This window comes from Macaca fascicularis, chromosome 10 (genome assembly GCF_037993035.2).
Source record: "Macaca fascicularis isolate 582-1 chromosome 10, T2T-MFA8v1.1".
Lineage (NCBI taxonomy): Eukaryota > Metazoa > Chordata > Mammalia > Primates > Cercopithecidae > Macaca > Macaca fascicularis.
Window position 1 is genome coordinate 94,125,594 of NC_088384.1, and position 22,693 is coordinate 94,148,286.

The window sequence follows — 22,693 nt, forward strand, 5'->3', positions numbered from 1 at the left end:
AAAACTGGAAATAGCCAATGTTGGTAAGGCTGTGGTGAAACCAGTATTCATCCTGCACTGCCGAAGGAAAAGTATAAATTGACACAACCATTTTGAAAGGCAATTTGGCAAGCATTAAATTATGTTCACATCCTTGACCCAGAAATCCTACTTTTGGGAATTTAAAGAAATATGCAAAAAAAAAAAAAAAAAAAAAAAAAAAAGTCACATGCACAGAATCATCCACTGCAGCACTGTTTATTAGTGTTATTATTAAGCCAGAAGCAACCTAAATGTCCTACAGCGGAATGGACACTTAGTAACAGCTATTAAAGCATTAATTATCAAAATTCAACAGCAACAGAGTTGCTTATAACTAAACACAAAAAGGGTACACAGCTGCAACCACGTAAAAACAGTTTTGCAACAGAAAAGAATGGAAAAAGATTACACAAAACAGGGGAACAACTATGTTAGCCTGGTAAGGTTATGAGTGACTTTTCTTATTTCTACCCTTTCTGTAATGATGTTTCACCATTTTTACAATAATCTGTTTCAGAAAGAAAAAAACAGCTAAGCCAAAAAAACCAAGTTACCTTCTTCATTATCAAAATCTGAGACATTTCCATCTGCCACATCCTTCTCTTTGAGGTAGTTCAGCAAAAACTGTTCGATGTCTTCAGCTGTGGTGGTGCTCTTCTCAAGAGTTGCTGGTCTTTGGTTCAAATGACTTCCCTCCTCTCCTAAACTTTGCTCTTGGAGGTGCCCGAGATTACCTGTGTCTGGGAACCACTGGGCTGTAAATAAAGTGCTACAATGATCACCTTGGCTATTAACAGCAGGCATGAGTACTTCACACAGAATAAGCTCTTTGCCCTGGCCTGCACAGCCCCCACATGATTCAGTCCCTGCCTGGCTCTCCGGCCTCCCAGTTGACCATTAACCCATTATTTTCCAGTTCCCCCAATGCAGCAAGCATTTTCCTGTTTCAGAACTCTTGCATATGCTGTTCTGTCTGGAATTCCTCCCATCTACTTCACATCTGGTTAGCTCCAAGTCACATCTCAGAACACATAGAACTTGCACGATAAGGGCCTCCCTTGACTACCCTGTTTAACTTAGGTCACTTACATGATATCTTATATAGCTCTCTGCTCTTTCCCTTCATATCAGTTCATCACAATATGTGATTATACATTTGCGTATCTATTTATTTGTGTGTCCTATTCAGTGTCTGAGTCTCCCATTAGACTCTATGTTCCATTGGTCACCACTGGAAATCCAATATGCCCAGTGTGGGATCCAGCATCTCTATTCCTTCAACCATCTCAGCTCTAACTGCAAATCATTTTTGTATGTCAGAGTTCCACAAAGGCTCTTAGTAGAGCAATTTGATACTCTCTCAAAAATTTAAACACAAACCCTTTAAACCAGCATTTTTTCCAGGAATTCATCCTATTGATATGCTGAGGCATGTCCAAAATGACCTACAAAGATATTGGGTGCTCAAAGTTTATGCAAAGGAAAAACTATACAAGACTGGCAAACACGTCCAAGTGACAAAATTCTGAGTACAGAATATACCACTCATTAGCAGAATACAGGCTTTACAGAGCTTAAGGATGGATGGTCTCACACTGTATTTCTGACATAAAATGCTTCAGAAAGCTGGCTGTTTTCTCTCCAAAGTCTTCCCTATTCGGTGATGCTCAAATACTTCTGATAAGTTACCACAGAATAAACTTCAAACATCACTGGGTCCCGTGGTTTTCAAACTGTGCCTTGAGGAGCCTTAGGGCTTCACAGAAATGTCTTATGGATCACAACAGGGAGGGCACCAAGAGACAGGGGGCTACGGGCATGGGTTCTAGGGTCTCTATTCCTTCAACCAACTCAGCTCGAATTTCAATCTTTTTTTTTGTATATCAGGGTTCCCCAAAGGCTTCATTTCAAAAAAATCTCTCAATACTTAAAGAATAAAACAACAACAACAAATCCCACAGCCTGAAAATCACTGCTCTGGTCCAGTACCCTCCTTTTGCAGACAGCTGGGAAAAAGACTTTGATAACCTTTAGCACCTGCTAATCTTCTTTTTATCAAAAAGCATCTGCACAGAGCAAGAGCAGCAGCAGATGGGAGATGACAGGGCCAGGCAACTGGGAGTATCAGAGAGCAAATGCGTGAGGTGTGAGCCGGAGGTTCCTACACCCAGGGATCCATTATGACATTCTTCAAACCGCATCCCCAGTTGTCTATCAGGTACTTAGTGCACTCTAAGGGACTGGTTCCCAAATAGTTAAAACCCAGACCCAGCATTTACACTGCTAAGACTAGACAGGCTGCAAAGATTATTTCTAGATTCAAGGCTGGTGCCAGACATTAAAATGTCTTTGCTCACAATGGCTTTTAAACATATGAAAAGCAGCTCAATCTCACTTTTAATGCAAATTAAAACTATAATAAGGTGCTATTTTTCTCCTATTGGATTAGCAAAGATCAACAGCTTGGTAATATACAGTGTGGGTGAGGGCGTGGCAAAACTGGCACTCTCATACATCGCTGATGGAGTTTAAATTGGTACAACCTCTTAGAGAGCAATTTGATACTCTCTCAAAAATTTAAACGTTATACCCTTAAACCAGCATTTTCAGAAATTCATCCTATTGATAGACGGAGACATGTCCAAAATGACCTACAAAGATATTCAATGCAGCATTTTTTGTGGTGGCCAAAGACCGGAAATGACCAAAATGTCTACCAAGAAAGGACTGGTTAAATACACTACGGTGCAGACACATGATGGAATACTATGCAGCCATAAAAAGAATGCAGCAGCCATGTATGGATGGACTTGCACATTCTCCAAGTTCTGTAGTATGTGACATAAACACTTATTTTCAAAGCTACCCTATTTTTTTCTTGTTATGAATAATCAGCCAACCAGCAGTTGGTATTCGCAGTAATTAACTGATGGTTCTTGCCCTTACCGTGGCACCTAACGCTTTTTTAGTCACTGCATGTGACACACTATGTTAATGATAACTCAATTTCCTAAAACTCTTACTGGGTTCTTCTAAGGCCTTTCCAAAGTTCTCTGAGAACACATTTCCACACCCATCTTAAAAGAGTGGCTGTCAGATAATTCGATGACAAACAGAAATGACAGCAAAAGGTGCTCCTCTGATTTATGAGTGACTATAACAACTCCACCTGAGCACTAATTCCTGTTCAAAAAGCAAGTGTATTCTGGGTTATTTCAAATCTTTCAGAAAAGCTAGCTCTAAGTTTGCTTCTGTTCCAAGGAAGCCCCACACTCAATTTGAACCATCCAATTTTCCTTTCTGCAAGGCAGACCCTCTCCCTCCACCTCATTTTTTTTTTTCTTTTTAAAGCACTACAAAGCTACACGAGTCTTGACATTCCTCTTTCAGAGATGATCGAAGACATCAGCAATCTAAGGCAATTCAATTCTGAAGGCCCAAATTCAGATACCTCTTGAAAGACATATTTCACAGGGCTTTTCTTAAACTACTTTATAGAAATTTCAAATTGAAACATAGCGTAGGTCCCTAAAGCAGTACAGGTGGGATATACTTGGCCCATGGAAGCCAGCCTTAGTCTGCATAAGCAACCTGCCAGTCCTTATGAGGGCCTCCACAAGGGCAGGTCCAGGTGGGTCTTATTCATGGCTGACTCCCCAGTGACTAGCCCACTACACAGGCTTCCAAGTGGCTGCAAAATAAAATCCAAACTCCTTCTCTTGGTCCATAAGGCCCTACCAGGATTTGTCCTTGCCCTTCTTTCCAACTTCATCTTGCAACACTCTCTACAATGGCCTCTTTTCCATTCTCCAAAGACCCATGCCCCTTCTTCCCTCTGGGCCTTCCCACCTGAATTTTTATTTCTATTTTTTTTAAGACAGTCTTACTCTGTCACCCAGGCTGGAGTGCAGTGGTGCAATCACGGCTCACTGCAGCCCTGACCTCCCTGGGCTCAGGTGATGCTTCTGCTTTTGCCTCCCAAGCAGCTGGAATTACAGGCATGTACCGTCACTCCCAACTCATTTTTTCCCATTTTTAGTAGAGACGAGGCCTTACTAGGTTGCCCAGGCTTGTCTTGAACTCCTGGGCTCAAGCAATCCACCCACCTCAGCCTCCCAAAGTGTTGGGATTATGGGTGTGAGCCATGGCACCCGGCCTGAATGTTCTTAAAAATAAAAAAAAAACAACGTGACAGCCCCATATGTGTCGATGTGCCCTTCTCATCCTTCAGGTCTCGGCTTTAGTGTTGCTTCCTCAGAGAGGCCCTCCCTGACCACTGAACTTACAGAAGCCTGTGCCTGTTACATCGAGGTGTTTATTTCCTTCACAGTGTTTATCAGAATCTGTAGTGAGCTTGTCTAATGATTTGTTTACTTGTTTATCATCTCTCTTGCAGTGGCAGGGAAGTTCCATGAGTTTATTCGTCTTGTTCTCTGCTCTATCTTCATTACCTAGCACAGTGTCTAACATATGGCAGGCACTCTTGAATGAATGAATGAATGAAAAAAGGAACATTTATGCTGAACGCAAATGCTCATGCATGAATAAACAAACACTGGAAATGGCATTAGCTACACGGCAGGGCACTGTCCCTGCCCCAGTCACCTTCCATGAGAATGCTTCTTACAAGGTCTTGGCTTTTTCAACTGACAAAATGAGGCCAGTGACCATTCCACCTGCCTCAGAGGCTATTAGGAATACTGAGATAAATACTGGAAATATGCTCTTTAAATAAAAGGGACCCTGCTATACAGCTTATTATTTTCTCATTGAAAGACTGACTATCCAGTTGAAAGATTCCTTTTCTTATAATTGAAGTCCAAAATTTTGCCTTTTTTTTTTTTGAGATGGAGTCTTGCTCTGTTGCCCAGGTTGGAGTGCAGTAGCGCAATCTCGGCTCACTGCAAGCTCCACCTCCCAGGTTCAAGCCATTCTCCTGCCTCAGCCTCCCAAGTAGCTGGGACTACAGGCGCCCGCCACCACGTCCAACTAATTTTTTTCTGTATTTTTTAGTAGAGATGGTGTTTCACTGTGTTAGCCAGGATAGTCTCAATCTCCTGACGTTGTGATCCGCCCGCCTTGGCCTCCCAAAGTGCTGGAATTACAAGCATGAGCCACTGTGCTCAGCCAATTTTGCCATTCTAATAGTGGCTAACATCTCTGGCAAGCACCCAATAGGATCAAAGAGAAGAAGAGAAACTCAAACCAACTCACACAATTAAAAGGTTAAAAGGAAGTTTCTAGACCTGCTCTGTCCAGTGTGGTAGTCGCTAGCTACATGTGGCTATTAAAATTAAGTAAAATATAGAATTCAGTTCCTCAGGTGCACGAACCACATGTGTAGAGTGGTAACTGTACTGGATAGAACAGATAAAGATTATTTCTACCATCACAGAAACTTCTCTTAGACAGTACTGTTCTAGACTATATGTGGACTGAATAATTCATGTTATATCTCTTCTTCATTAGCATAGATACTGCTAACGCTATGCATCATCAGAAGCAGTTTGACATACTGGAAAGAACTGTCATAAATCCTGATTTTATCATTTATTAATTGTGTGACTCTGGCTAAGTAGGATGTCACTGACCCTTAGTTTTTCTTATTTATAAAATAGAAATAATATTTGCACTTAGTCTGCAGGGTTTATATCCCTGGCATAGAGCAGGAGCTCAATAAATGGTAGAGATTACTGAAAGTATAAAAGATAAACAGTGAAACTCCACCATAACCTATGGGACTGGAGAGACAATGATTCAAATGTCCCCCATAGCATCACTGCAAACAATGCAAAAAACAAGGCTAAGCAAACTAGGAGATTGAGTCCTGTCCCCCACACATCAGCATTAAAAAGGGCTCTCAATGTACCTAATGCTGCCATCAGAGCATGCAGAACACTGACAAAGGAAGCAGCTCTCTTATCGTAAAATTGGTCCAGGGTGGCCAAGACATCTTGAACCACATCTGCCACCAAAGGAAGCAGGTTAGCATCTGAGTTCCGCAGCATGACTTCCAAGACCTTTGGGGTGTGAGGGTGCAGAGACAGATGACGCAGATTTAAAGAGATCCCATTCACTAAATAGTCTGAATTTTGGTTGATCAGGTGCTGCAGGGAGTTGTAGCCACAAGCATGGCAAATATTCATCATGGTGCTGGTAGCCACCTGACTGATGAGTAGGGTTTGGTCTCCAGCCTTCTCCATTACTGGATAAAGGACTGACATCAAGAGCAAACAGAAGTCTTTTCCTAGTGCATATGCAAACTGGCCAATTCCTTCCAACTGAATGCATATTTGCCAGATGTTGCTGTTCATGGAGCAAATAGTGGGACTTGGCTTTGAGAAGGCTAGAAAAGATGTAACTTGGCAGGTGTGTTCACCAGACGTGATGGCCTGGAGGCCTGGGTGTTCCATCATCAGCTCCTCTCCCATTTCCTCAGTTTCCAGATAGGTAACCAAATACCAATTTTCTTGACTTGTGTATTCTTCAAGTATAGATGTCACAATCTCTCTCAGTTCCTCTGGGTTTGTTTTAATATGTTTTTCATGAAGATTCTCGACCTCTAGCCCAGCAGCCCCTGTAACCAGTTCATTAAGGATCATGGCAGCTTGCTTCCGGTAAACCACGGATTGACGGTAAAGTTCCATAAAGTGATCCACAAGCAAATAAAGGTTCCCATAATAACCAAGTAGCTGACAAACCTGCCTCAAGAGCATGAAGATCCTCTCATCAGTGAAGAAGTGGAAATATCTCCTCTGGATGTGGTTCCAAGGCTGTGTGGCTGAGGTCTTTGGAGAGGCATTCAGATCATCAGAGTTCCAACGCCGTTCCTCAACAATCTTGATGTCAGCCACGTCTAGCTCTAGAACTTGGATGAGTGCTTTGGAAAGGCGCTGGAGATGGGCCAGAGAGTTGAGAACAAAGTTTATTTTTGGACCCAAGAGTTTCAGATAACCAAGTAACAAGGAAAGTGTAGAGAATTTGCCCTGGTCATCTTGGGAGTTCATTAGGCGAGGAAGAGATGTGGCAAGGGAATGCAGGCTTTCCGACAAGATGTCAGCAAGGGCTTTGCTGCCCACCACTACTCTTTGATCTGCAAAATGTCTCAGAACTTTATTGCACTGGGCTTGGACTTCAGAACTCTCATCATTTACTAGTCCCACTAAGGCCTTCAGAAGGGGACCAGCACATTCGACCAATGATTGACTACACTTCAAAAGAAGGTCCTCCACAAGTTCTACCAGTTCCAGCCTCACCTTCCAGTGTGGGTGAACAGAAACACAATCAATTATCTTTTTAATAAGGATAGTCAGCTTGTCGCCAGTGTTTTTGACCCAATCTGCTTCCCTGTGAACCATCAGCTCTGCTACTCTGTGCTCAACTGCAGGTTTTGCTTGGACCTTTGAGATTCTTTTGAGCTGTTCATCAGCCATAATGAAGCTCACTGTCTTGTAAAAGATCTTTAGGGAAGATACGACAATGCTGTGACCTTGTTTAAAGTCTCCTGTGATAACCCTGGTCAGTGCAGTTGAGATTCCAGGTAAAAAAGAGGCAAACAAATCCCCCAGCTGCTTTTGTTCAAGTTCATCCAACGACCTTGGATGGTCCTGACAATCACACTGCAAGAGTAGAACCTGTAAACATTTTAAGGCAGCAATTTTAATTTGCTTTGATTTCTCCTGTTCTGCAAGGCCTAACAGCAAAGATATGGCAAATCCTAAACGTGGCAGAATGGAGGGCTCATAAAAAGTCAGAATGATGTCCCCATAAGCTGAGTGCATTAATGTGCTAAGTCCCTGGATCACAGCCAATTTCAACTCCTCAGACACAGCCGCAGGCTTTTGGGAGCTGGGTGAATACAGACAAGCAGAGAGTTCTGAAAAGAGTTCCTGGAGAAGTTCTTGTTCTTTCACACATGTTGAAGAAAGGACAAATGTGAGGCATTCCACCACACTCTGGATCAAACGCTCTCTTTTGGGACCTGGGGTCTTCAGGGTAAACCGCAGAGGGAAGAGGATGTACTGCTGAAGTTCCTGAAGGGCACTGTCACTCACAGCTTGTAGTCGAGTCTGCAGATGCTCCACATTCTCCACTGTCTGGGTCTTTGTGAGCTGAACACAGACTGGACGTAAGACACCAAAGGCCTCCTCAGGAGTATCAAAAACTGCCATTGTGCAGCAGCCTTCCCCTCACTGAGGAAACATCCTGCAGGCTGGAGGAAGGAAACTGTTCAGTAAAAATGTCAAGTTCAAAGCAAGTATGAAGTGAACTTGCATTCATTCATTCAACAGACATTTACCAAGGGTCTATGTGCCAGCCACTGCACTGGGCACCAGGGCTGCAAACAAACTGAGCCCCCTGTCTAGTGAGGGAAGTACATGTACAGTTACAATAAAGTATCTTCAGGATTAGGACAGGCCTAGGCTTCCAGTCCTGAGTGTGGAAGTCATATCCTGAGGAAGCCAGGATGGGTCTCACAAGAAAATTATGTTCGAGGCAAGACTTGAGGGAGGAAGGAATAGGAATCTGTGGACTATTTTCAGGAGTCTGGATTTTAACCTTCAGGATTTTGGATTTAAACCTTCAGGTTTTGGCCAGGCGTGGTGGCTCACACCTGTAATCCCAGCACTTTGGGAAGCCGAGGTGGGCGGATCATGAGTTCAGGAGATCGAGATCATCCTTGATCTTCCTCGATGGTGAAACTCCGTCTCTACTAAAAATACAAAAAAATTAGCCAGACAAGGTGGCGGGTGCCTGTAGTCCCAGCTACTTGGGAGGCTGAGGCAGGAGAATGGCGTGAACCCGGGAGGCGGAGCTTGCAGTGAGCCGAGATAGCGCCACTGCACTCCAGCCTGGGAGACAGTGAGACTCCGTCTCAAAAAAAAAAAAAAAAACAAAAAAACCCTTCAGGTTTCATCTTTTTAAAACTGAGGTATACGTACAGTAAAATGCACTATCTTAACGTACAGCTCAGTGAATTTTTGTGTAGGTACAGAACAATGTAACCACTACCCAAAGTAAGATACAGAATAATTCCAACAACCTAGAAGGCTCCCTCAGGTCCTTTTGCAGTCAATTCCTATTTCGCCTGCCTGGAGGTAACCACTCTTCTGACTTCTATCACTACAGACATGTTTTGTCTGTTCCTGTCATTAAGAGGTTTAAAGCAAGGGGTGATATGGTCAACTCTATGCACTGAAAAGATCCCCCAGGAGCCTGTAATACAGGAGAAGGATCAAAATTGGGTGAGACTGACAGCAACATAAAGCGAAAGGGGCTACCCAGAGAGATGGGAAAACTGGGAGCACATACTATCACAGAACACACAGGAGAAGACAGATTCCAGCAGGATGGAAAGATGGACAGCAGGCAGGCAAGCAGGCAAAGGAGAAAGGATTACGGGAAAGCAAAGAGCAACTCAATATCCGAGAGTCTGTCTTTTTGAGTCTGTCTTTTTTTTTGTGAAGAGAAATTCAAAGTCATGGGCTGACAGTGAACAAGGAGGAGGATAAACAGAGGGCTTGAGGAGAGAAATAAAAGTCTCAAATATTCCCTTTGGAGAAGCAGAGCATGCTGGGAAGACATAAAGTGTGGCCCAAGGGTACTGAGGACTGAGTTGAGTTGGAGACCATAAATGTGTATAACTGTAAAATGTCGGCATTGGATGGAGGCTTAGAGATCATCTAGTCTGGTGGTCTTGTGGTCTTTCTTTTTTCTCTACTTGCTGGGGGCTTTTGAAGAGGTTAAGAAAGTGCTTGTGCTGCTTCTCTCTACCCCCAGTTCCATGAATGCTCCTGAACTCGGTGGCTATAGATTGGCAGGCAAGTTGTGCCCAGCAGGCATGAGCAAGGCCTGCTCAGTCCAGAGAGAGAAATAGATGGTGCCAAACTTTCCCTGGGAGGGGACTCTGATACGCTGAGAGTCTAAGCCTACTGAGCTCCCTGGAACCCTATGAGGACGGGCACTGTTCATCTCTGTGAGGCTTCGTGGGGCTGTATCTCATGCTCTCTGTGGCCCCAAGAAGCTAGAGAAGGGAAGAAGCTTGACTCTTCCCTATCTCAGGCTAGAAAAATGCCATGCATGGCAGCCACAAAGCTTGGCTGGGGACTAATGACATCCCAGGTGCACTGGCTCATACACTGATGAACCAGAGGCTGCTTTGCCACCTCCCTGCCTGAGATACTGGTAGTTGGATGAAGAAGTAGGAAGGAAGAGAACTGCTTAACGGGATCCAGCAGTCACGGGTAGAAAAAGCATTTCAGCACTCCTTGAGCTGGTGAATCTTAGATTAACAGAACCAGAAAAAGAGGCAGATGAGAATTTAAATTAATAATAATAATAATAATAATAATAATAAGACCAAGTTCAATTATGACACCAAAGACGTTTCTTAGAATTAAAAGCATAATTTTCCACATGCAAAAAAGCTCCACTGATGAAATTTTTAAAAAGATAGTTAATTGCAGAAACCCAATTAGTGGCCTAGAAGATCAAGTAGACCTATCTTACCCAAAGCAGGGATGCAGATGCAAACCGTGAGACTTGGAGGACAGATCTGGGAGAACCACCATGTAAGGGGTAATTTGAAAGGAGAAACATTTCCCTTAGCTGCAAAAAGATTTATCTGGAGACCTAAAACCCTGAAGGATACACACCTGACCACATTCTGGTAAAATCCCTTCACTCTAAATATGAAGAGAAAAATCACATATTCCTTTGAGGAGGAAAGGACAAATAACATATAAAAGAAAAATAAATGGCTGTGAACTCCTCATTGGCAACAATGGATGCTAGAAGACAGTGGAATAGCACCTACTTACTGCAAATAAAGGATGTGGCCCCCAAATGCCGCTGAAGATGTTCTTCTGTCAAGATGGAAGAACAACATGCAGGAGAGGGTATCAGCCACATATCCTACCAGAAGAAGATACTTACACTGCTGAGGAGTGTTTTTTCTTTTAGTACGGAGAATTTTCTTCAAATACAATGTTTAAATGGAAGCCCAGTATACAAAACAGACAAAATCAGAGGGTGTCTTATAAAATACAGGGTGAAGGCAATGGCCTAGGGCTCTCTTATTTCACTGTAGGAGTTTCAAGAAAATAACTTGGGGTCTGCCCCTCAACAGGGTGGTGGTTCCTAAACTACATTCTCAGATTACATAACAAAAACCGTAGTAGAGCTAATGAAACGGGAAAACACAGTATGTCTAACATTGACCTCATCACTTTCTGCCATATTCCCTTGGTGATTCATAGTCAAGCTAGAAACCATAGAATCTGTTTTCTTTCACCCCTTCTTAATCCCAGCATTCCCTACATTTCATCAATTCCACCCCTTTGACACCTTTCAAATCTGTTGATGACAACTGATGTGTTTAATATTGGGTCAACTCTCACAGTTTCCTCTCTGGCCCTTTGGCTTGTTTCTTGCCCTCTTTGAATTCACATCTCACAATGACACTTAAGTAATCTTTCTAAAAGAAAAATCTGATCGCAATTCTCTAGGCTTAATTCTTAAACTGTTCTCCATCCTGCATGAAGGGCAGATACTTCTAGGTAGAAACTATACCTAACCATTACCATGGCATACAGGGTCTTCACCATCAGGCTTCTGCCTGTCTTGCCAACCTCATTTCTCATTGTTCTATCACTTGATCTCTAACCTGCAATCATGTAAAATTTATAAAACTTGCAATTTTCTAAACAGGTGGTGCTAGTTTACATTTGTCTCCTTTTTCCTACCCCTGCACACACTTCTATGACAGTATTTGGCAAGCTGTATTATTTATGTATATGTCTGTCCTACCTACTTTAGACTAGAGGCTCTGAGAGGGCAGGGACAATCCTATACCTAGAAGCCAGAAGAGCATCTGGCACACGGCAAGCCCTCAAAAACATCTGTACAGATTCCGCTTCCAAGTAGGCTCTAGTATGGTTTGGCAGGCTAATACTCCTGCCAATGTCTAGAAAAAGTCAAATAAATTACAAAAATCATTTCTTAAAGCATCCAATACTTGTGGAAGCAACAAGGACTAGATGGACTAACAGACAGAATGTTCAGAGGGAATCAACAATCAATAGCTTGTGTGTGGGTGGGTGGGTGTGTGTGTGGGCATGCGTGCGTGAGCCTTTGGTGCGTTTGTTGATCCTGGACGTGGGCTCGGGAATAGGGTGTGGTTATCACTGGGGAAAGAGAAACCACAATGCTTTTAATGGTCACCTGGGGCTGGAGAGACAAAACTGCAGCCTCGAGGGACCTCAAAATACCCAACTTCTGGAAGAAGGCTGCTGCTGGAGACAAGCCAGTAGAGATTTTGGTATTCTTCAAAGCTAGGGTAACAAAACTGGAGATTTGACGGACTTGAAATACTTACTTGGTTGGGGTCTTCCTCAAGACATTTAGTCAATTTTGAAATGATGTGAAGTAGTGATAGGCGAAATAACTAAGTTGAAAATCTTACGGGCAGAAGTGAACCTCCCAAAGGCTTTCATGTCTAAGGAGACAAACAGCCTATTAGGCTTTCAACTGAAAGCCCTGGAGGATCATACTCTAATAAGGATGAACCAAACTAAGTTTGAGGCTTACCAGGATTGCAACCCAACAGTGACCCAACTCAATCCCTGAAATATGTCAGATTAGACTGAAGTATTTAGTTAACAAAAGAAAGGGGCAAACCTTGATGGAAGATATATGCAGCCGCTATGATACTTTTATGTAATGTTTGGTATATAATAAGTTTTTTAAGCATGTGTGGAGGTAAATGCACATAGCTGGTAATCAGGAGAAAAAACAGACATTAGAAGCAGACCTGTGGATGGCCCAATTATTGAAGTTTAGTAGTCAAGCACTTTGAAATAACCAAGATTAATAAAGTCAAGAAATGGAGGAAAAGATGACCAAAGTAAATGAAAGGATAAATAATTTTACCACGGAATTGGCTGAAATCTATTTAAAAAAATCAAATGGATACTTTAGAACTGAGAACTACGGTATCTATAATTAAGAATTCAATATAAGATATTAACAGTAAATTGGACTCAGCAGGAGACATGATTAATGATTTGGAAGACAGGTCAATAAAAAATATTCAAACTCAATTAGAAAAATGAATGGTAAACACAGATAAGAACATAAAAGACATGTGGAAGAAAAGACGTGAATAAATGAGTCTCAGAAGACAGCATAGAGCAGAAGCAATACTAAAATGTCCAAAACAAATTAAAGAGATCAACCCACAGATTTAAAAAACTCAGCAGCCCAATTATTTGGCCAATATAAAGAAAAGAACACACAGATACCATAGTCAAACTGCTGAAAAACAAAAAGAGGAAAACCTGAAAAAGCAGTGAAGCAATAAAAATGACAGCTGACTTCTCAAAAGAAACGACACAATCCAGGAGTCAATAGAATGCTATCTTTAATGTACTGAAAGAAAATAACTCCCAACTTCGATTTTTTTTTTTTAAATCTATGGACTAGGGAACCAACTGTGAATTTTAAAACCTATAAAAACCACCTCTTTCAATAAGGTAAGGCTGGGCCTGGGTGGCTCAGGCCTATAATCCCAGCACTTTGAGAAGCTGCAGTGGGTGGATAACTTGAGCCCAGGAGTTTGAAACCAACCTGAGCAACATGGTGAAACTCCATCTCTACAAAAAATACAAAAATTAGCTAGGTGTGGTAGTGTGCACTTATAGTCCCAGCTGCTAGGGAGGCTCAGTTGGAAGGATCGATTGAGCCTGGGAGGTTGAGGCTGCAGTAAGCTGTAATTGTGCCACTGTACTCTAGCCTCGGTGACAGAGTGAGCCCGTCTAAAAAAAAAAAGAAGGTGAAATTAAGATATTTACGACAAACAAAACCTGAGGGAATTCATTGCTATCAGGCAGCACTAAAAGAAAAAACAATGTAAGAAAATAAACCTAGACAGAAGCATGGAACTGTAAGAGGGAATGAAGAAAATGAAATAGGTAAATATATAAAAAATGAACTGTACAAAACAATAACTATTATGTCTTCTGTAGTTTGTGCATATATAAAACTAAAATGCAAGACAACAATAATTCAAAAAGGGGGGGAAGGAGTTAAGTGTCTAAGAGTCTAGTAGTATAGTGAAGTGATAAAATAATCTGTATTAGACGGTAACATGTCAAGATGTTAAATGCATGTTGAAATCTGTAGAGTAAGCTCTAAAATAATTGTAAAAGAATACCTACCTAACAAGATTACAGGGCAGTAAAAAATGGGATACTATTTTTGATTAATCAAAGGGCAAAAATGCAAAAAAACAAAACAAAACTAGTGAGCCAAATTGAAAACAAAAAGTAAGATGGCAGAGAGAAGTCTGTAGTACAACTGAAACAGCGATTACATTTGTGCAGAGTTTGTCAACAGTAGCACTACTGACATTTTGGGTAGGATAATTACTTGTTGGTGGAGGGCTGTCTTGTGCATTGCAGGGCATTTAGCAGCATCCTTGGCCTCTGTATCTTGGCCATCCATCTATCTGCTGCCAGTAGCACTAGTCCAGGTGTAACAAACAAAAATGTCTCCAGACATTGCTAGATGTCCTGTCAAGGACAAAAATTGTCCCTGGATTTGGTACCATTGGTAGAGTCAGCATAATCCTAATCAAATCCCAGCAGGATTTTTGCAGAAACCTGAGTCTAAAACTGATAGAGAAATGCAAAGGACCTAAAATAGAAAAGACAATCTTCAAAAAGAAGAATGCAGTTAGAGAACTTACACTAACTGATTTCAAGTTTACTATAAAGATATAATAATTAAAGGACAGTGTATACTTGGCATAAAGAAAAATGAACAGAGTTCAGAAATAGACCACACATAGAATAGAGAGTCCAGCTATAGACCTACACACCTGACACAGGTGACAGTAAGTGAAGGGGTGAAAATAATGGCCTTTTCAATTAAAGGTGCTATGTCACTTGGCTACTCATATGAAAAAAAAATATATATATATATAAATATATGTATATATATCTTGATTCCATCACATCATATTTAAATGTGAAATGTAAAACAATAAAGCTTTCCAAAGGAAACAGACAAAAACATCTTTGTGATCCTGGAGTAGGCAAAGATTTCTTAACTAGGACACATAAAGAAAAAAACTGAGAAATTGGACTACCTTAAAATTTAAGAATTTCTGTTCATCAAAAGACACTATTAAAGAGTGAAAAGGCAACCCATAAAGTGATGTTAAGACACTTGCTATACATCTGACAAAACACTCATATCTATAATATACAAAAGATTTTTTAAAAATCATTTTAAAAAGGAAAGACAACCTAATAGAAACACAAAAAAGGACTTGTATAGACATATCACAAAAAAGGATAGCCAAATAGCCAATAAACATATGACAAGACTTTCAATATCATTAGTCAGGAAAATGCAATTTAAAACCACAATGCAATACCATTACACATCCATGAGAAGAACTAAATTGAAAAAAGGGAACATACTAGGTGCTGGCAAGGATACAAAGCAACTAAAACTCTCATTCGATGCTGGTGGAGTATAAATCAGTGCAGCTAGTACAGAAAACTCATTGGCAGTATCTATTATTTCAAAGGTGAATATATATATGCTCTATGATCTAGCAATTCCATTCTTTGATATATACCCAATAGAAATATATATATAAGCTTATCAAAAGATGTATTCTGGAATTCACTATACACAATCACCCTAAAATGAAAACTACCCTAATGCCTATCTATAGCAGAATGGATAAATAAACTGTAGTATATTCTCTCAATGAAATACTATACAGATGAAGATTTACCACAAGCAGAGATCTTCAAAAGACTGGGTTATAGGCTCAGAAATATATAAACCAGCTTTCTCTAAGGAAGACAGCATAACACATTGCTACTCTGACATGACTATAAAAGGCAATCATATAGCTTTATGGGATGGCCATGAAATCACAGTTGTGTGACAATATGTCAATTACAGAAAGAATTGTTTAGAGATTTAGAGCCTTAGGAATCCTAGATTCTATTCCTATAAAATGCACCCTGATTACTTAGAGTGGTGCTACACCAAAGTTTGATGTTTATAACCAATAGCAACAGGGGCATTCTGGTCCAGAAAGTTATACTGGGATGAGGCATTCAGAACAAACGGATTCTCTGGGTGAGCAGACAAAACCACCCAGAGCTCAGAGAGTGACTGAATAAACATGAATAAACATAAGCATGACTAAACAGTTCTTGACTGCTAATGGACATCTAAACCCTTTCTAGTTTACTGGCCCTCCGCTGTGGTCCTGGAAAGTAGTTGGCAAGCAGCCACTGGGGAGGTGGGAGATGAGATCTGTGATTGGACAGCATAACTGAACTCACTGCCCCTGGCAAGCCTCTTCCCCTCCCCCCGACCTTTCTGCCTTGTAACAGGGGTGGGCTATATAAGATCCTTGGGCTATGGTGTAAAGGTCGTGAAGACAAATGGAACAATCTGTACAGGACACGGTGTTATACTTTACAGATACTTAGATCCCAATGTACTTATTGTATCATACAATCAAGAAGGGAAAAGGGGAGGGAAAAAAGTGCAAAAGGAATTTGGAAACAATGAATACTAACAAGGAAGAGGGAGAAGGATCTGTGTTGGGCTAGGGCACTATACACTTTGGGCTGTGCGGGAAGGCTGCTCAAGGTTAAAGTCCTGTCACAAGCAAAGGCCTGAAGGGAGAAAAGCCATAGCACCTAATAAAGGCAGAGATGAGACAGAGATGCCATTGTGGCAGGTGAGCCAGGCCTCACACAGCAATTCAGATGAAATCATTTGCTCAGGGCCTTTGCACTTGCTGTCCTCTCCCCTATGTCCTCAGGGCTCGCCCCTTTACCACTTTCAGGGCTTTGTTCAAGTGAGGCCTGGTCTGATCACCCCTATTTAACACTGCTACCTATGCTTACTCCTCCTCATCTCCTTTCCTTGCCTTTAAATTTTTCATCCTTAGCACTTCACACCAGCTGTCAAACCAGATTATCTACCTGTTTGTTTACTGTTTCTCTCCCTTCAATGGAATACTAGAATCAGTGATTTTTGACTGGTTTCTTAATTGCTTTTGGTACAAAGTAGGTATTCAATAAATGGGCGTTGAATTAGTGGTCATAATGCAAGATCTGGTTCTGTCATTTGTAGAGCGCTGGTATCAGCTATTCTGAACTGGATTCTAGATGAAACCTACCATGCTCTTCTCTTGGGGTGAGTTTTTCCTACATATAGTTGATCTAGTCTACACTGGGAAAGTGCTGCTAGATTTCATTCTCATGGGGTAATCACAGTTCTAGATTTGGCTGTACTCTAGCCCACTTTTAGGCTATTTCCAGAACTGGGACAGAGGGAACATGTATATACTCTCTCTATACATGCTTTCCCCCTTCTGAAGAATAAGTTGTAAGATGACATAGGTATTTGTTCAATAATCCATCTGGGTGCAGTGTTCAGAGTACACTGGAGGACTGATCTGGGTTGTACCCCTGACTTTTACAGTACCTGGCTGTGTGATTTCCATGAATTCTAGCTTCTTCAATATAAAATAAACTTCTGGATAAGACAATCTCCAAAATTTCCACCTTTGAATAACTAGCCTATGGAAAGAACGACTGGGTTTAGAGCCCAGAGATAGGAGTTCAGATATAAAAATCATCAATACAAGTTCTTGAATAAGAGGAAAACATTTTTCTTTTGTTGTTGAAAAAAAACCCCATCATACATCAGGCAATGTGCTAGGTATTTAATGTATTCCTCATCCACAAGCTAAGCAGCACAAGGCTCAGAGAGGTTCAGTGATGTTCACACAGCAAGCAGGTGTCACACTTGGGCTTCATCTCGAGCCTGCCTGACTCCAAAGGCTGTATATACTCTTTCCACTATGCCAGAGGTTCCCAACCTGGCTGTTTAGCAGAATCAAGGAGGAACAATTTAAGTACAGATTCCTGGGCTCCACACCAGATCTACGGAATCAGAATCAATGTGGTGGGGGAGCAGGTATAATTGGGAATCCACAATTTTAAAACTTTGCAAGGTCAGCCCCATGGCCAGTGAGGTGTGGGAACCTTGCACTGTATATATTCTCTATGTGCTTTCCCTTCTGAAGAACAAATCATATGATGAAATAGGTACTTGTTCAATAATCCATCTGGTTGCATTGTTCAGAGTACACTGGAGGACTACTATCTTGGGTTAAAATGATGAGTTTATTTGTCTCCCCAGCTGAACGGTATAGTGTTACAGCTTTACTTGTGGTTTCCCCAGCACCTGCTGGTGTCTGCCAAGCAGTTCCCACTCACTGTTTAATAAATAAGTAAAAGAAGCTGGATAAACATTAACCCTTCAGCATATTCTGAAGTTTTGTTGATTGCTACTCATCTTTCCCTCTATCTAGAAATGTTTCCTTAGCATATACTATTTGCCATACAGTGTGCTAAATTCTTGACAAGGGAAGAGATACAATGTTAACGAGAGAGGCTAACACTGTAAGGGAAGTGTACTGCAGAACAGGAAGAACATGCAGAGGAGGGGAATCAAGGAGACTTCCCATACATATTTCCGGAAATTACTCTAGGCTCACATAATGCTTAGTTTACAGCTGTCCCTTATAGAAAATATGTGAAGCTGTGTCTTGTATTACACTAATACTATGTGCCTGTTCCCTCCACTAGACAGGACCTTTTTTGCTAGGCAGTACATTCTAAAAGAGGGATTCTTAACTTCAAGAGAGTGTACATAGAATATATATATGAACGACCTCCTGCCCTCCCCCCACTTATTTATAAATATTAATATAAACAAAAATTCTGCTCTCACACACACATGAATATAAATAGAAAACTTAAGCGTCTGGGGAGATGGAGTAGGCATACATTTCCCTATTCCTTTTGTTAAATATAACTGAAACCCCTGGACATTATATATAAAGCAAATACAAGAAGAAAGCAGACTGGTTAGGGACCCCGGGACCTGGGGAGTGACACAGTGCTGAGTTCCCTGGGTTTTCTTTCTGCCTCATAGACCCAGGCCCTGGAGTTGAAGAAGCTGGCAACCGGGAAGCACCAAGGGGCACAGACACAAAAACCCCAACCTGCTCTTTCTAGCCAAAGGAGTAGGAGAATGGGCACCCTCGCAAGACAAAAAACTTTTGGACAGCAAACGCTCTACTCCAGCCAAACACTACAGAAAATAAGGCAGCCTCCACCTGCCTTAAACTTCCACTCCTACTTGGCAGTAATGAGGTAGCATCAGAGGAGACCTAGTCAGGACTTTCACCACTGCCCAGTGGTAATGATGCCACCTCCATCCACTCCAATGTTAGTGGAGACCAAGTGGGGAGTTGGAACCGCCACACCCAGCCAGCAGTATACCTCCACCCAGCAGTAATGGGGAGACCTTTTTCTTGGGTGTCAATGGAGGCTGAATGACAAACTTAGACTTCTACCTCCACCTGGCAGTGATGAGATACAGACCCCCTTCTCCTACCAGATTAGGAACGGTGTCAGAGAAAACTATCCTAAACATTAGACTAAACAGCCTAAACAGAAGACTAAACAGCCTCAACAGATGTATCAGAACGTTATATAGAAATGTCCAGATCTCAATATAAAAATCACTCATCATACCAGGAACCAGGAGGAACTCAGACAGAATGAAAAAAGACAATTGGTAGGCTGTGATGGCTCACACCTGTAACCCCAGCACTTTCGGAGGCTGTGGCTGGTGGATCACCTGAGGTCGGGAGTTCAAGACCAGCCTGGCCAACATGGTGAAACCCTATCTCTACTAAAAATACAGAAATTAGCCAGGTATGGTGGCGCACGCCTGTAATCCCAGCTACTTGGGAGGCTGAGGCAGGAGAATCACTTGAACCCGGAAGGCGGAGGTTGCAGTGAGCCAAGACTGCGGCATGGCACTCCAGCCTGGGCAACAAGAGCAACACTCCATCTCAAAAAAAGAAAAAAGAAACAAGACAATAAACACATGTCAACACCAAGATGATACAGACAAAGATGTTAGAATTATCTAAGGAAGACATTAAAGCAGCATGATTAAAATGTATTGATAAGCAATTATGAATACACTTCACACAAATGAAAGAATAGAAAGCCTCGACAAAGAAATAGAAGATATAAATAAACAAGTGAAAATTTTAGAACTGAAAATTTCAGTAACAAAGAAAAAGCTCAGTGGATGGGCTCAACAGCAGAATGGAGGGAAGAAAAAAATCTGTGAGCTGGAAGATGGAACAATAGAAATTACCCAATCTGAACAAAAGAGAAAAAACAGACTGAAAAATATATAAACAGAGCATCAGGGAACCTGTGGGACCAAGAGGGCAGGCTGAAAAAGTACTCGAAGAAATAATGGCTGAAAATGCCATAAAGTTGGCAAAGACATAAATCTATATATCAAGAAGCTGAGTGAACCCCAAAGAAATTTATCCCAAGACTCTTCATAATTTCATTTCTGAAAACTAATAACAAAAAATATTGAAAGCATCCAGAGAAAAATTATACCTTGTCTACAGGGAAGAAACAATTTTTTTTTTTTTTTGGGACACAGTCTCATTCTGTCACCCAGGCTGGAGTGCAACAGCGCCATATACATTCACTGCAACCTCCACCTGCCAGGTTTAAGCAATTCTCCTGCCTCCGTCTGGGTACCTGGAATTACAGGCGGGCACCAGCACTCCCAGCTAATTTTTGTATTTTTAGTAGAGATAAGGTTTCACCATGTTGGCCAGGCTGGTCTCAAACTCCTGGCCTCAAGTGATCCACCCACCTTAGCCTCCCAAAATGCTGGGATTACATGCGAGCCACCCTGCCCAGAAGGGAGAAAACAATTCTAATGACAATAGATTTCTCATCAGAAACCATGTAGGCCAGAAAGAAGTTACACAATAATTTTTGGGTGCTGAAACAAACAAACATCAATGCAGAACCATATACCCAGCAAAAAATGTTCATCAGGAATGAAGTGGAAATCAAGACTTCTGAGAAGAAGGAAAACAAAGAGAATTTGTCACCAGTCAACTTACTGTAAAAGAATGGCTAAAGAAAGTTCTCTAAACAGAAAGAAAATAAGAAAGAAAGAAAGAAAAAAAGAAGAAGAAAAGAAAAGCAATCCTGGAACATTAAGGAGGAAGAAAGGACATGGTATACAAAAATATGTGCAAATGCAATTTATAAGGGCTTTCCTTATCCTCTTGAGTAGTTTTCAAAACCATGTTTGACAGTTGAAGCAAAAATTGTAATGCTGTCTGACGTGGTTCTAAATGTATGCAGAGAAAATGTCTAAGACATTTATATGATAAATGGGGAAAGTAAAGAGACATAAAAGGAAATAAAGTTTCTATACTTTGCTAGGTAAAGATAAGTTATGTACACACAATGTAACACCTAGAAGGACCACTAAAAGTGCTACATACAAAGAGATACACTCAAAAACATCACAGATAAATCATACGGAATTCTAAAAAACATTCAAGTAATCCACAGTAAGCCTAGAAAAAGAAAGCAGATAAACGAAAAAGAGAATAAACAGAAAAAAATAAAACATAGTCATCTCTCAGTTTTCACCAGAGATTGGTTCCAAGACTCCCATGGATACCAAAATCAGAGGATGTTCAAGTCCCTTATAGAAAATAGTGTAGTATTTGCATATAACCATGCATATCCTCCCATATATTTTAAACCAACTCTAGATTACTTACAAAACCTAACACAATGTAAATGTTATGTGAACAGTTGTTATACTATATTGTTTTTAAATCTGTATCATTTTTACTGTTGTATTGTTATCTTTTTTTATTTTTTTCAAATACAGTTGACCCTTGAACAATGTGGGAGTTAGGAGTGCAAACCCCCTCAAGCAGTCAAAAATCTCTATAAATTTTGACTCCCCAAAAACTTAACTATTGACAGCCTGCTGTTGACTGGAAGCCTTACTGATAACACAAACAGTTGTTTAACATAATTTTACATACTGTATGTATTATATGCTGTGTTCTTACAATAAAACAAGCTAGAGAAAAGAAAATGTTATTAAGAAAATCACAGGCTGGGCCCGGTGGCTCACGCCTGCAATCCCAGCACTTTGGGAGGCTGAAGTGTGCAGATCACGTGAGGTCAGGAGTTCAAGACCAGCCTGGCCAACATGGTGAAACCCCATCTCTACAAAAATCCAAAAATTAGCCAGACATGATGGCAGGTGCCTGCAGTCCCAGCTACTCAGGAAGCTGAGGCAGAAGAATCACTTGAACCCAGGAGGCAGAGGTTGCAGTGAGCCAAGATCGCACCACTGCATTCTAGCCTGGGTAACAGAGCAAGGCTCCATCTCAAAAAAAAAAAAAAAAGAAAGAAAGAAAAGAAGATCACAATTACTATTCGAAGTATATCATTACACAGGTCTTTATCCTAGTCTTCACCTTGAGTAGGCTGAGGCGGCGGTGGGCTGGCAGAAAGGAAAGAAAATCTGCATATAAATAGACCACCACAGTTCAAATCTGTGTTGTTCAAGGGTCTACTGTGTTTACAATCCACAGTTGACTGAATGCACAGAAGCGGAACCCATGAATACAGAGGGTCAACTATAATTGTATTACGTATAAAAGGTCTAAATACATCAATTAAAAGACCGAGATTGT

General features: G+C 41.2%; 1 protein-coding gene across 2 annotated transcripts in view; it reads right to left on the minus strand.

The window, feature by feature from the left end:
- TTI1 (TELO2 interacting protein 1) overlaps positions 1–22,693 on the minus strand; it is a 50,377-nt gene that overhangs the window by 22,504 nt on the left and 5,180 nt on the right. For both annotated transcript variants that reach the window (XM_005568973.5, XM_045362963.3), the window contains exons 2-3: positions 5,891–8,233; positions 576–776 (exon numbers count right to left, since the gene is read on the minus strand). In XM_005568973.5, coding sequence (XP_005569030.3) covers positions 576–776; positions 5,891–8,192 — 2,503 coding nt within the window. In that variant the 5' untranslated portion in view covers positions 8,193–8,233. The remainder of the gene's footprint in view (positions 1–575; positions 777–5,890; positions 8,234–22,693) is intronic.